General features: G+C 45.6%; 1 protein-coding gene across 1 annotated transcript in view; it reads right to left on the bottom strand.

Moving 5' to 3' along the window:
- Window positions 1-15,283, bottom strand: part of ETV6 (ETS variant 6) — a 163,411-nt gene that overhangs the window by 104,849 nt on the left and 43,279 nt on the right. Inside the window, exon 2 of the mRNA XM_024202915.3 lies at window positions 2,623-2,752. Coding sequence (XP_024058683.2) covers window positions 2,623-2,752 — 130 coding nt within the window. The remainder of the gene's footprint in view (window positions 1-2,622; window positions 2,753-15,283) is intronic.

Here is a 15,283-nt window from a genome sequence, read left to right as displayed (position 1 = left end):
GGACTCAAGCCCGGCAACCCCGGCCGGAGCGCGGCTCGATTCCTGGGGGCGGGGCTTGCAGCAAGCCCCGCCCCCAGGAATCGGGCCCCGCTCTTGCTAAAGCCGGCCCTGTGGGGGAGGGCAAAGGGGAGATGACGAGCTCCCGCCTGGTAAACCCCCACGCTGCAGGCAGGCCTTGTTGAAGGCCTATCAAAGGTACTGGGGCTACAGAGGTGCAGCCTGGGAATAGGCAGAGGCAGCTGGTCCAACCTCCTTGCCAGTGATGAGGGCCATGACAGACTGCAGTTTGTCCCAGTGAGCAGGGGCTAGATGATGACTGGCAGTAGCCACTGAGGCGAGTGGGCTTAGAGGGTTGGGGAGGGGAGACCCAGAGAGTGGGGGTACTGCTGGGGCAGAATCCTGAGGTAAAGGGGAACCAGGATCTGGGAGGGACACGGGGCCAGCAGCAGGCGAGACACCGGCCTGTACGCTGGAAAAAAAGCTAATTTCCAAGAGGACCAGCAGGAGGTGCCACACCGGTGAGTCTAGACCTCGCTACAGTCCCACATCCCATTTTAATCTTATTACCCAAGGTCCAGAAAGATTAGTTATCTCTGTATACAGCACTGTCAAGACCATTACTGGAATACCATGTCCAGTTTAAAAAGAATGTTTAAAAACCTGGAAAGGTTTCAGAAAAGAGGTACAAGAATAATCTGAAGTCTGGAAACCATGCATTCTAGTGACAGAGTTCAGAAGCTCAATTTATATATATAGTTTAACCAAGAAAGTTACCCCATAACCTTTATCATGGGTCTAAAAGTTCCTATATGGGGAAGAGACTTTTGATAGTATCTAGCAGAAAAAAGGTATAATGAGATTCAATAGTTGGAAGCAGAAGCTATACAAATTCAGACTAGAAATAGGGCACACATTTTTAACAGTGAGAGTAATTAGTCACTGGAACAATTTACCTAGGAATATGGTGGATTCTCCAACACTTAAAGTCTTTAAATCAAAACTGGATGTCTTTCTAAAAGATGTGCTATAGCTCAAATAAAAATTATGGGCTAGCTGCAGAAATCATGAGGTGACATTCTGTGGTCTAAGTTATGCTGGAGGTTAGTCTAGATGTTCATAATGGTCCCTTGTGGTCTTCATATCTATGAATTCATCTCCAAAAATCAAGGAATTTCAGCAATATAGTACATAAGTCAATAATAACTATTTGTTGAGAGTCAAAACTCTGGTCTCCAAGGAAGACTATGTGTTCCCTGAATCCATGGAGTTTACAATCTAGATGACAGACTGATATGGTAGAAGAATCTTCCAAATAAACTTATTGAATAATCTGTAATGGTTTTTCACCACAACAAATCAGACAGGTATAGAAATGCGAGGTACTAATGGTAGGGATGCCCTGTGGATTTCAAACACACTTCCCTATCAAAGTTGGGTCAAAAGTTTCCTATCAGAAGGAAATCTTCATGCCGGCTGGTCGAATGGGAGGGAATTTGAATGACAGTTCACACATTCTTTTCAGCAAGCTAATCACATGGTATCACCTGGGTTGAATGGCAGCACAGGAAGAAGCAACAAGCAAAAACTCGTGGCTATTGTAGATGCAATAGGAATAGGTGATGTGAATTAAGGGCAAGTTTAGGACATAATACCTGGAGTGAACACAAAGAGGGAGGAAGACCAGGACCCTAGAAGCACTGAAAGACTGGGTTCTGTCCCTGGGATGAGGAAAGGACTGTGCCTGAAGGATAATTTAGGGCAAGCATTTAAGATAATGGGGACATTTTTTAAGAAAAAATTTGTCTCATGGACTACCTCCCCTCCAAAAAAATCTCAATTCCATTTGTCATTCCCACTCTACATCAATCCAGCAGCAACTATAGTACAGAGTTACTATCTGTCTTGCCGAAGCACCTGGGGACATGGTGTTTAACAAATTAATAATTGTATGTAAACAAGAAAAATTCCACTGGCTCCTTTTTCACTCTGTTTCACCTCTCACTGCCCTGCCCCACAACCAGCAAGTTACCTCAATGAGATGAGGCTCTGGCCCCACCATCAACTCCAGTTTTGGTCCCAATGTTAGCTTCTCTTTGTGGACTAGCAGCACCCTGGTGGGCACCGTGGTAGGCTCACTCCTCCGGCTTTACAGTTGCAGGTGTTCACACGCTGCAGTGAAGAGCCTGACTGTGACCAGTAAACACTCTGGGGACCATCATTAGTGCAAAAACACTCACCGGCCAGAGTTGGAGAAGTATTGACATAGAGCCAAAGTACATCACCAAGTGATCCAACTCGGAGAGATTCATCCCACCCAAGGTGATCTTGCTGAGTCAAATTTATCCCTGGTGTAACTCTACTGAAGTGAAAGTCATGGTTGAATTGAGTCCTCTGCATTTTTCCTGCCACATGAAATGAACGTACACTGTGGAGAAAAGCACGTTTTCGCTGTGTTTCTGAGCGATTTCCTTTGTTCAAAAAAAAAAAAAAAAGTGTTTTAAAAGACAAACAACTAGTGCTTTCTCAAAGTCTAACCACGGAGTTCCCCCATCCCATTCTACAGAATAACCACTTCCTCCTCCCTCCTCAATCCAAGAGGTGAGCCACCACTCAAACACTCACGCAGGTGTGCCGGCAGTCTGATCGCGTCTTCCTCCATCCTGATCGCTCGAGGCACTGGGACATGTAGTGGTGACGAGGAAGGGTAATTCACTACTGGGCTCGCTGGAGGTGTGTAGGAAATTCTTTCCTGCTATTAAAAATAAGAAGGCGAGAGAGAGAGAGAGAGGACAATGTGAACTTTGGAACAGAGGTGTGAAACTAAAACAGGGGACTGGAGGGGGAAGTGAGTGGAAGGAAGGAAGTGTGTATGAGTAGTGGGGGCGAATAGCATTTATTATGCATCAGACTGGCTAGGGAACCACACAGAGTGCAATTTGTCCACTTGCTCTATAGCTCTGCAGGCGTGACATTCAAATCCCTGGAAGTTCCACGCTTGCAAATTGCAGCCAGGGACTAGAGAGAGTTTTCAAGGTGATGGTTTTCATCTTGCTAAGGCCCAATAAGTTTCCCTGGGTTTTCTCAGAAGTTTTCTGAAGGAGGAAGGGGGAAATGACATAGAGGTGGAGAGATGGGGAAGATTTTCAAGTCAATGTAAATCTGATAGCGGTGTGTGTGTGTGTGTGTGTATATATATGTGTATGTGTTTTACACACACACTGTCCTACAGTAAATGCTCAAAGCACTACATCTCATAACAGCATACTGCAGTGTTCTGGGCATAATTATTAAATATTTAGCACTTTAAATCTTCAGAATATTTTACCAAAATTGAGTAATTAGTTGATATGCTGTAGTATTTACATTGCTATAGAGAACCATATTATATTGCTGTTCACTTCTGTATTTACTTCAGAGGACTGCAGTCATTTTTCTAAACAAAAAAGAAATCAGCATAATAAAAGGAGCCATTTCCACTTTCTTCAACGTACAGTAACTTTGATCTAAGTATTGCACAAAACTCACAGTTAAACAAGATGTTTCCTATTATTATTACTACTCATTATGGTATCAGTATTATGGTAGTGCCTAAAGGTCCCGCTAAGATCAAGGGCCCATTGCAGTAGGCACTCTACACACACACACACACACACACACACACACACACACACACACACACAGACATGGCCCTGTGCTGAACAGCAAGTCCTGCATTGCAATTCATGCAGGCAGACTGTAGTGCCTGCATAGAGCCCCATTAAAATCCATGCAGACAGAGCAGTCTGCCCATGTGGATCACACAGCAGGATCAGGTCTAAAAATAGAGAAGATAGACACAGAGCAGGAGAAAGGGATATAACATACAAGCAGAGTTATCAGAGGGATGATTTGCAAAAGTCATGTTAGTGCCACAATCTTTTGTTCGTTCGGTTTTATTCCCTAACAAGTTTGTCCAGAAACATAAGATCAAAACTTGATCTGATCTGGTGGGAAAATTCCTCCATATTCTAAACATGTACTGTAATCACAACTCAAATGATACCCTTTGTAAATAAACTAAGCCACAATATTTGCAGGAGCACAGAAATCATTGCTGAACACTCCCCTGCTGGTTCAACGTGCTATTTCCCAGAGCTGTACTGAGTGCTGACAGTTTTGATGATGGTAGTACGACTAGCATGGATGTGAACAAAAGGAGCTATGCTCGCTCATTTCAAAATTTCAGTAGGGATGCAGTAAAAGCTATCACCACCAAGCCCCTCCCTTACCACAGTGTCTGTCTAATGGAAAAGGACAAACTTACTGGCAAGAAAAAGAAAGTTATTTCCTTTACAAACAATAGCATGCTATGGAACCAGAATGACAGTCTTACGCTCATCTGCGGAACGGAACGCTGGCACTATAACCAATCTAAACAGGGAACGTGAGAGTCCTTCTCATTCCTGACAACATGATTCAAATAGAAATTAAAGCTGTGAAAGGAGAAAATTCCAAGGGGCACTGGACAACAAAGGGAATTGAGAGTAGGGCCTTTCACCTTCTAGCCATGGCTTCAAACCAAGTCCAGGGCAATCTGACCTAGATCGGTTAGCTGCTCAGTGGTCCACATTAAATGCATTGTTAGTCTCAGATTCCGCATAAACAAAAATCAACATTCTAAAAAACCACCATTACAATTAACATTCTTTAGCATCTTTGCTGGTGGACTCAGCAGAAAGGCCAAGGACCAAGCGTACACAGAGAATGAATGACCCCTACAGGCAATTTAATTTCTCTTTTGGATTTAGGCATATTGGCAGAGCAATGTTGAGAAGGTTCTACTGAAAAAACCCAGGCTTATCTCTGTTCTGTGGAGAAGTGCCATCTCCAGGGCTTTCATTACAGCACCTTTTACCAACATTAAATTCACACTGGATTTTTAGTTAAAAAGCTGGGCCATTCTTCCCTGGGGATATCTGACATGGTGAAAAAGCTGGTGGACAAAGCTGGACATGGAGTTTGACTGTTCAGCTTTGATATTCATGCCCCAACCAAAGATGGCTGGTTCAGTGCTTCACATTCCAATGAGGTCCCCACCATAGTACTCCGGGGCAGTTCTGCACTTTCACTGGCACTTTGCTCCCTCTCAAAGTTGGCACATGCATAACAAATGGAGAGTTGGTAGAAAATGAGATCAAGCACTTTCTAGCATTCCCTGCCGTGATCCACGGTTCTGAACTGCATTACAGGTTGCCATTTTGTACATGCAAAAAGATATTTATAAAAAAGAGGAACCCTGCTGAAATAGGGCCAAAATAGGGACTATCCCTGCACAGATGCATTAAATCTGTGGTTTTCAACCTGTGGTCTGAGGAGCCTGGGGGTCCACAGACTATGTCTAAGATTTCCTGCACCTCCGTTTGAAATTTTTTAGGAGTCCGCACATGAAAAAAGGTTGAAACCCACTGCTCTAGAACAGTGGTTCACAAAGTGGGGTCCTCAGACACCTGGGGGCCCGCCATGGGTTATGAGGAGGGTCCGTCCCTTGAGGCAGGGCTGGAATGTGCCAGAACAGCATTCCGGAACTTTTGCCACATGGAGGACACCATCTTGCTCTCAAATTAGCACCCTCAGCACAGCATGATCTCACACGCACCGTGTGTGAGGTCATGCTGGTGGGGATGTTCCTAGACTGGCGGGGATGTTCCGGTAGTACCAGAAATGAAAGGGGTCTGGGACCCTTAGTAAGATGCCAAAGGAATTCTTGGGGGGAAAAGTCTGGAAACCACTGCTCTAGAGGGAAGAGAGGCAACAGGAAGTCCCTTCCCACCTTAAATGCCGCGTGGGGGCGGGCGGGGAGGGATGCTAGCAGCTCAAGCCTCGCTTCAGCTAGGTACTGAGGCACACGTTTAAACACCTTACTGGGCTTCAGAGAGGAACACTAGGAGCTGCAGAGGCCCCTCCCACTGGACATCAGGGGAGGAATGTACTGGCTATGCCTGTAGCAGGCAGGATCCTCACTGCATTTCCCTCAGCACCCAGGAGGTGCTGTTCTATATGAAGCCATAATGCCTCAAACCACCACTCCCTTCTTCTCCGGACAGCTCCACCTCTTAGAGGTACAATTTAGCCTATGGTGCTTTAAACAATATTTATACCAAAAAAGGCACTTTCATAGAGATTGCTAAGTAAATGCATCTGATCCACTGTTTTCGAGCATCCTATATTCAGGACAGGTAGAAAAGACACCAAAATTTTTATGAAAAAAAAATGTGGGCTTGATCATTTTGTCACAGTCAATATTTCCATTACAGCTCAGACTACAATAGCAGATTGTGAAACGGCCATAATTGCAGGGGAGATTTTCAAATGCTCAGGTGGGAGGTAGGCTCCCAGCTCTCATTTGTGGCTTTGAAAATCTCCTCCCATAGTAATATGATGCCCTACTACAGCACCCTTAAGCCAAAGATCAAAGAGACTTTGAAGATACTAGGTAAACCCATTTTACAGATGGGTATCCTGAGTTATAGAAAGACTAAGGTCCAAATTAGCTAAGCAATTTCAGAGCTAAGATGCCTTAAAAAAAAGAACGGCAAGTGCATCCTAAAGTGGAACAGACTTAACAATGGCATCCTGAAAATACAGCCCTCCCTAAACACTGCATAGTTACTACCGGACAGATTTCCAAAGGTGCTGAGCAAGTCAGCAGCAGGTAGAGTTGCTCGGCTCCTTTGAAAGTGAGGCTATAAGCAACTTGGCCAGGTTCACACAGCGAGTCAGCAACAGAGTGGGAAAGGAACAAGTATCGTTCTAGTTCTGTGACCTACCCTAATCCTGTGCTTCAGCCGCTACACAACATTCTGGTTAAATACAAATGTGAATGCAGAGGGTCATATTTGAATTGGTTTTAGAGCCACACTTCCAGGATGTGTTTGTTAAATCCATCCCATTTTAGGATGCACTTAAAATCGTCACATCTCCAAAATTACTTAACTGTCCTCTATGGGATCTATAAAATAAAACAAACTATGAAAATTAGGTAGGTATCATCATTTTAAGGGTATGCAGACAGATCCTCGGCTGGTATAAATTGGTGTAGCTCCTCAAGTCAATGGAGTTACAGTGACTTACACCAACTGAAGAGCTGGTCTGTGACAGTTTAAAAGGGGCAGATGCTATAGTTAGGGGGAAATACATAGTTTTGTAATCAATTAATTTCATATTTCCCTTTGCAGTAAAGCCTATAGCGGGTGGGGCTGTGGGGTAGTGGTTAGAGGACCAGATTGGGAATCAGAATGCATGGTTCTGTTACCCAGTTATGCCACTGACTTGCTGCATGAACTTGGGCAAATTCCATTGATTCTATGCAGCTCCGTTAATTAATGTTTGTAAGGGAAGATTGCTAGTGAAGAGTGCTATAAAAGAGCAAAGTGCTATTACATTCCAGATTCACAAGCTGCTGTGATAGACTGGGAATACCGAATCCCACAAGTGACAAAATGATCAGCCTCAAATAATTGCAATCTACAAACAATTTCAAAATCACAGTTCCATAATATTTTGCCTGCAGCCATAAACTCATGAGGAGGATGCACAGGTTGGCACAATTCCTGCTGTCTTGGCTTTTGGAAGGCTTCCCTTCAGCTCACAGTGAGCTAGGAAAGTTTCCAGGGAAACCTCACGCCAATTAAAATAAATTAATTCTTTAATTAAGACCCTTCAGGGATATCCCACCTCTGGGGTTTATTCCACTGTCCCCCAGTCTGTTAGGAGCGGGAACCCAGCAGTATTTGGACATCTAACCAAATATCAGGCTTGCTAACTATTTTAGGGATACATCTCTATTCAGGACAGCCCTTAAGCAGATGCTGAAGTCCCACTAGATTTAAACTTGTGCACATGTTTAAGTGCTCTACTAGGTAGGGATGGATTTAAGCATGTACTTAAGAGATTCCCTGAATCAGAGCCTAGGACAGAATCCGAGCATCACTGGGTGCCCAGTTACTGGAACCTCCTTAAATCAAAGCACCAAGTGAGGTAACCATAAGCTTTATTGATCACATCTGTGCTGCACAAGCATTCACACACCACTGACTAAACTCCCAAAGTCATGTCACAGCATGCACTGAGTTCAGCCTGAAAATCTTGGAAAATCCTCTGTGGACGGAATCTACTGTGGGTTGTTTGAAAGTTTTAGTCAGGAACATGGAGGGGAAGACCACAGGTTAAGTCATAGGAGCTGCGGGGGGGTGGGGGAGGAGGGAAGGGAGGGGATCAATTTTGGGGGGGAAGGGGAGCAAAATTCAAGTACACTTTGTACACTTAAAAAAAAATCTGAAATTTGGTGGAGTTGCAAATAACAGCTTTTCGCAAGGCTCAAAACTACTTACATTAGGCCCCTGTAGCCCCAGAAGTCACAGCCCTAGCCTGTAATGCTCTCCAACTTCCAGTTCCCACAAGGAAATGTAAAAGTCTGACAGTCATATTTTTGTCCCTACACATCAAGTCCACCACGAGCTGCACGCACAAAAGTAGATATGTATTTTTGCAGAAGCGAAACACTCACTGAAGACAATCTAGTACGCAAATGCAAAAGTAGCCCCAATGATAGGACAGTCTGAAGAAGATGGAAATATGGCATTTTGCAACGGAATATTTTTAAATTGTTGAGACAAAGCGACACATGACCTGCCCAGTAGCTTTCAGGATAGCAAGATGGCTGACTTGGCTCAGCAGCCCTAGAAGGATATTTTAAAGGCCTGTATCCAAATCTCAATCATTGCATAAAAGGCCACTACTCTTCTACATGCAACAATATCACACAGTGCCAGGGCTTAGCTCCCAACAGGGCAAGTATAATTCCAGTTGTCCTAATTCCCTTTACCTGAAAATTCTAATCATCCAAATCCACAGTGTGTCCCTCATGTAGCCATATGTCACTTAATCATCCACTTATAACTCCTCAGTTAGCCTCTTAGCACCTGTTAGCGCTAATCAATGGCTTGGCATTCGGATAGCAGTAAATCAGATAATTAAAAATTATGTCCACCGTGGTTTCAACACAATTTTGGTGTTTTAATAAACTTAAAGTTGTTTATTTTTATCCTTTAGCAAAGTACAAAGTATCAAAACTTCACCTCAAATAGAACTTCCATTTTACTGAATACCTGCTACTCTGAAAATTTCGGATGTCCCCCAGGCCATTCGAATAAGTGGGAGTGTACCTTGTCTGCTTGCCATCCAGTTTGCTGATCTCTATGTCACCCTCCGTGCCTGCCTCTCTGCTCTTCCTGTTAGACCAGTGGCTCTCAACCTATTTACCATTGTGGCATGCATATGCAGCTCTCTGTGGTATGTGGGCTGCATCCACACAGTATATATAATCTACCTGTATGGCCCTGAGGATGTCACATGAGCCACAGCTGTGTGCTGATTGGGACACAAGTGGCCCGCAGGCTGGGGGTTGAGAACCACTGATCTAGACTTTCAAAAGGGTAAAAATCTTACTTCTACTTTCCTGATGAGCTTATTTCACCAGTAGGTGGAGACACAGTAATTTGGACTTTGATAGCTATCACACAGAGGCCAATAAGGAGAAATGGAAGGTGTGAACTACCTACAAGGGACATTTGCTGTCACTGCCCTGTGAAGAACAGGACTTCAGACTCCCGGATTTTCACTCTGTCACCACTGACCTCACTCCATGGGCATGGAATGCTTAGTCCTGTGGCTGCAGTGCCGTCCTGGAGTGAGGCTGCACAGGTGTTCCAGCTCTGCTCTTAGGTTGTGAGGAAGGAAAGTACCTCTGTCCTGCAACTGAGAAATCCCCTCAATCGGGGCAAGCAGGAATCTTTCCCAGGTAGGGTTGCCAACTTTCTACTCACACAAAACCAAACACTCTTGCCCCACCACCTGCCCCGCCCCTTCTCTGAGGCCCCGCCCCTGCTCACTCCATCCCCCCTCCCTCTGTTGCGCACTCTCCCCACCCTCACTCACTTGCTCATTTTCACCAGGCTGGCTAAGGGGCTTGGGGTGCCAGTTCGGGGTGGGGGGTGCCAGGGATGAGGATTTCAGGGTGCAGGAGGGGGTTCTGAGCTGGGGCAGGGGCTTGGGGTGCAGGGGGGGTTAAGAGCTCTGGCTGGGGGTGTGGGCTCTGGGGTGGGGATGAGGATGAGGGGTTTAGGGTTCAGGAGGGTGCTCCAGGCTGGGATTGAGGGGTTTGGAGGGTATGAGGGGAATCAGGGCTGGGCCAGGGGTTTGGGGTGTGGGAGAGGATCTGGATGCAGGCTCCAGGCAGTGCTTACCTCAAGCAGCTCCCGGAGGCAGCAGCATGTCCCCCATCCAGCTCCAATGTGGAAGCGCGGCCAGGCGGCTCTGCGCACTGTCCTGTCCACAGGCGGTTCCCAGCCAATGGGAGCTGCAGAGCCAGGGCTTGGGGCGGGGGCAGTGTGCAGAGCCCCCTGGCTGCCCCTACGCGTAGGAGCCGGAGAAGGCACGTCGCTGCTTCTGGGAGCCGTGTGGAGCCATGGCAGGCAGGGAGCCTGCCTCAGCCCCACTGTGCCACTGACTGGACTTTTAACGGCCCAGTCAGCAGTGCTGACCGGAGTCACCAAGGTCCCTTTTAGACCGGGTGTTCCAGTTGAAAACCTGACACCTAGCAACCCTATTCTCAGGTGAAGGCCATCAGCTTCTGCAGAATCCAAGCTTTCATTTAAAAAAGAAAAATACATGGCAGCAAAAGTAAATGTTCCAAGCACAAACTGATTGGAACCAACATGGTGATGTCTGCCTGAGTCTGCAGAGACAACCAGTGCTGCCACCTCTGTCAGCAGCCAAAGCTTAGGGGTAAGGTGGAGAGATCTCTTGGGGGTGGGAATGGCAGTTGTTGCTTGGGTGGCTGCTGGTAGGAGTACATGCACTGGGCAGGAGGAGGCCGCCACACTCACCCCATAGAACAGGAGGCACTGAGTGAGGGGAGATGCTACCACCTGGGAAGGAAGTGCTAGGGGCAACCAACCCCAGCAGAGGATGCTGCATGTGGGGAGGCCTCACCAATGCTACACTGGCAAACCGGCAGAGGATTAGCAAAGGGAACAGTATAAATAGGTTATTTGTTGACGGTGGAGCATACCCCGCATTCATTGACCTCTTTTGTGTGTGGTGCAGCACGACCTGATAGATTTCTGCGCGGGGAGTGGTATTAATTGGAGACATAGAGTTCAGCCAGCAGGAGACCAGGAGACCAAGCAGCAGAGATTACCTGAGTAGGGGGAGACTGGGCAGGAAGGGGCATGGCTCTGGGGGACCAGTGGATTTCAGCCTGGTGAGCAAGTGTAGCATTGGGTAAATTTTCCAAGCCCTGCCCCTGCACACAGGGTTTGATTCCATGTCCACTGAAGTCAACAGAAGAACATCTATTGACTTCAATGGGCTTTGAATCAGGCCCTTAGACCATGTTCTCTGACTACATGCAGGGAGGAATATTAGGCCCTGCAACAGGGAAGCAGGAACTCCACAGCACTGGAGGGCGAATTAAATCTCCCCCACCTCCCAATTTCTATCTCCTTGTTAATTTCCATGGTGGACTCGTACACATTTTTGATCCCATTACTAGAGCAATTCACAACAAATCTACAGCAGCATAATCAGCACACTACCAGTAATTAGAGAAATTAAAATAAACACAGCTCTCTGGAATGGACCTTATGCAAAGCAGCCCTGGGAAAAGATTAGCATCTCATTTCCTGAACACAGAGAGCAGAGATTGTTTTAGTGACCTTAGTGATTTCATAGAGTTCAGTTCCTCCCTGCCTCCTCCCTTTGGACTGAATCTGAATCTCCAAGCACTAGGCCAAGAGAGCCCTGCCCTCACCTCTCATTCCCTGCTACAGCGATTTCCCGGGCAAATGAAAACCACAGAGGTGCTGCAGTTCAACGCAGGAGGGGGTGAATGCTTTCCCCCAGATGATTACAGCCACTGTTCTAATTAAATTAAAATGCTACGGACAGCAATATTAATGCATTCAAGTGTTGTGAAAACGCAGCCAACGGAGGTCAATGATGATGTCAAAAATGCCGTGATACGGTTGCATTATTGTCTGAGCACTGCAAAAATGGCTCAAATTAGCAAATACGAACTAAGACACTAACTAGCTAAACCACACACACAAATGTTGCTTCCCTCTGAGACTATTGCTAATATGTGGCAGAGAAGGAGAGAGAAATACTGTGAGAGGATAATACGAGGTAAAACTACAAGATATAATTGAGGCAAAGAGCTTAGTATAATTCAAAAAAGGATTAATCATTTATATGAATAGTATGACTATGATCCACAGATTTGCTAACTATCCACTGCAAAATTTCTAAGGGAGATAGGTCCAGAAAACTGTCGCACTGCACCTTGTGCAAAGGGATGTACAAGACCACAGAACCAGAATGGTAGTATTTTACACCCATTTTGCACTGATGACAACACAGGGGGCAAGGTAGTTGTGAACAGGCCAAGTGGCCCTAATGTATCAAGGCAGAAGGTAACCTGGATTCATCTGCCTGATGTTAAAAAGAAATGTATGTAGTATAGTGGTTGCCATGTCAGTCCCAGGATATGAGAGAGACGAGGTGGGTCAGGTGATATCTTTTATTGAACCAACTTCTGCTGGTGACAGAGACAAGCTTAAAAAGAAACTCTCTCTTCCCCCTAGCTTCCTTTGATAGGCATGTGACTGCAAAATGTGTCCATTATTGGGCGGGGCGGGGGGGACAGAGGTTCTTGCACCTTCCTCTGAACCATTTGTTACTGGCCGCTGTCAGACAGGATGCTGAGGTAGGTGGCCCACTGGTCTGATCCAGCATGGTAATTCCTATGTTCCTAAATACCCAATTCCTATAGTGTCCATAACACAAAGTATCAAAAAAGGCTTCAGAGACAGATGCCTTGTTTACAATACAAATGCTTTGCCACTGCAGCTATGCCGGCAGAGCCCCCTACTGTAGGCAGAGCTTATGCTGACAGAAGGCGTGTCGGCATAGCACACTGCCTCTCCAAACAACAGCAGCTAAGCCGGCAGGAGCACTCTTCTGTCAGCACAGTTGCGTCAACACTGGGGGTTTTGCCGGCACAGCTATGTGTGGTTTTTTCACACTCCTGACTGTCATCATAGCTATGCCAGCAAACCCCTGCAGTGTGGACGTGACCACAGATCGTTAACTGTAATCTAGCGGGGGTGGGAAGGAAGGTTTTAAGGTGTAATCTACAGAGGGGGAAATGGCTCAGAGAGGGCAGAGACAGAGGGCTGCACATAGAGAGGGCAGTACAGTAAAAGAACAGGCATGAACAGCTGCAGGATGGAGAGACGTTTCTTAGTATTTTTTTCCTATCCTTGCTCTCTGCAAAGTGGAGGAACTACTGCCATAAGGTGATTATGCAATCTCGCCTGCATGGGAATCACACCCTGAATGCCCATTAATGTTAATTGCAGTCATGTATACATGGTTTCACTGTAAAATTTCTGGAGGCCGTGAAACCGAGCTGCAAAGACAGAGAGAAGGATTGACAGCACAGTGTCCGGGGAGCTACACAAATCTCAAGCTAATGTGGGGCTGCACCCAATGACTCTTTCCCCACCGTGTCACAAATGAGACGGCGGCACACAGTGGTTTCACTCTGCTACATTTCAGAGTCCTCACTCCAGTACAAACATGCAATGTTACTGCATGCCCAAAGCATCCACAGGACTAACATCATAATTAGATTTCAGCAAGTGTTGGAGAGGCTTTCTCTACTTTTACTGGAGGGAGGAATAACTTCTTTGAAAAGGTTAAGTTACAGTGCAGATTACTCCAGAGCAGGGGTCCACAAACATTTTCATAGTGTGGACCACATCTTAGACATTGTCACATGGATACATCCCATCTTATTCGCAATCACATAATATCCTTGTGGCAGCTACAGCTATATCTTACATGAAAGAGTAATCTTAGGAAAGTATTTCATATGTTTTTAGCTTCTTTTGATACTAATTAGCTGCTGGAAACCAAATGGAGAGCCAGAACATGCTGAAATGCACCCCCTGAACTGCCATTAACCTAAGAAATTCTGAAATGTGGGACCCTTTTCAGTAGTGTTAAATGGCCACATTCTGATCTCAGTTATATCTGTGTCAATCTGGAGTAACTCCACTAAAGGCAATGGAATACCTCCAGATTAACACCAGTCGAAGTGAAATCAGAACTTGGCCCACAGTCTTGGTTTCCTAGCAGAATCACCCAAATTGGCTCCCTACCCCATCTCCCCAAAATCTCTTAATTTGGATCTCAGGGTGATGAGCGCGTATATGCATATCTATTTGAAAACAACTTGTACCATGAAATACAGCAATTATCTTTTGCAAAGTCTGACACACCCAAAATTCAAAGTAAATGCCATAAGGAATTAAAGTAAAGCTGTTTGTGGTCAATCACACACAAATACATCCCAGACCCCAGACAACATGAGAAAAATAGTTGAACAGCCTCCCATGCCCTCCACAAAGGACAGCTAACACTCGCAACACGCAATAAGAACACTCATAAGTAACAGGTTTCAGAGTTGCAACCCTGTTAGTCTGTATTCGCAAAAAGAACAGGAGTACTTGTGGCACCTTAGAGACTAACAAAAACAAAAAGCTTATGCTCAAATAAATGTGTTAGTCTCTAAGGTGCCACAAGTACTCCTGTTCTTTTTGCGGATAAGTAAGGGGTTTGAGGGTGGATATCTGGATGAACTTTTAAAACCAGGGAATCGAGCTGTGAGTGCCATTGCTGCATTTTCTTCTTAAATAAAACAGGCCATAAATCGTGTGGTTGCCAAGTCTATGGACCCTGTTTTACCCCATATCGGGATGCCATCTTTAAAAGTTTACCCTCCCGAAAAAAATGGCATTGACTTGCTGCTGTTACCTTGGCCATGACCATATTTTATGCCTCTTTGGGCTCCAGCCATAGTTTGCAGGATGGAGGACAACCAACCAAAATTGAGACAGTCCTGGGAAAATCATGATGAATGCTAGACCTATGCCTCGGTCCTCATCTCATACCCCCTGACCTGCAAACACTGTGAAGGTAACACGCTCCATCACGAAGTGTGCTACGCACATTCTTCAACAGCAACTCCTCTGATCAATTTTAAAAAATGTCATAGAGACTTTCCAGAGGGAATTGAATCGTGTCCTCCCCAGCTTGAAAGAGAATGGCTATGAGGCAAGGCAGGAGAATGGATAGATCCATTTGGGTGTCCATGAGAGCTGAATAGACTAAATGAAGA

The sequence above is a fragment of the Terrapene carolina genome, unplaced genomic scaffold (genome assembly GCF_002925995.2).
Source record: "Terrapene carolina triunguis isolate 2854851 unplaced genomic scaffold, T_m_triunguis-2.0 Scaffold112, whole genome shotgun sequence".
Lineage (NCBI taxonomy): Eukaryota > Metazoa > Chordata > Testudines > Emydidae > Terrapene > Terrapene triunguis.
Note: the sequence above shows the minus strand (reverse complement) of the source record. Positions and strands in the feature narration are given on the sequence as shown.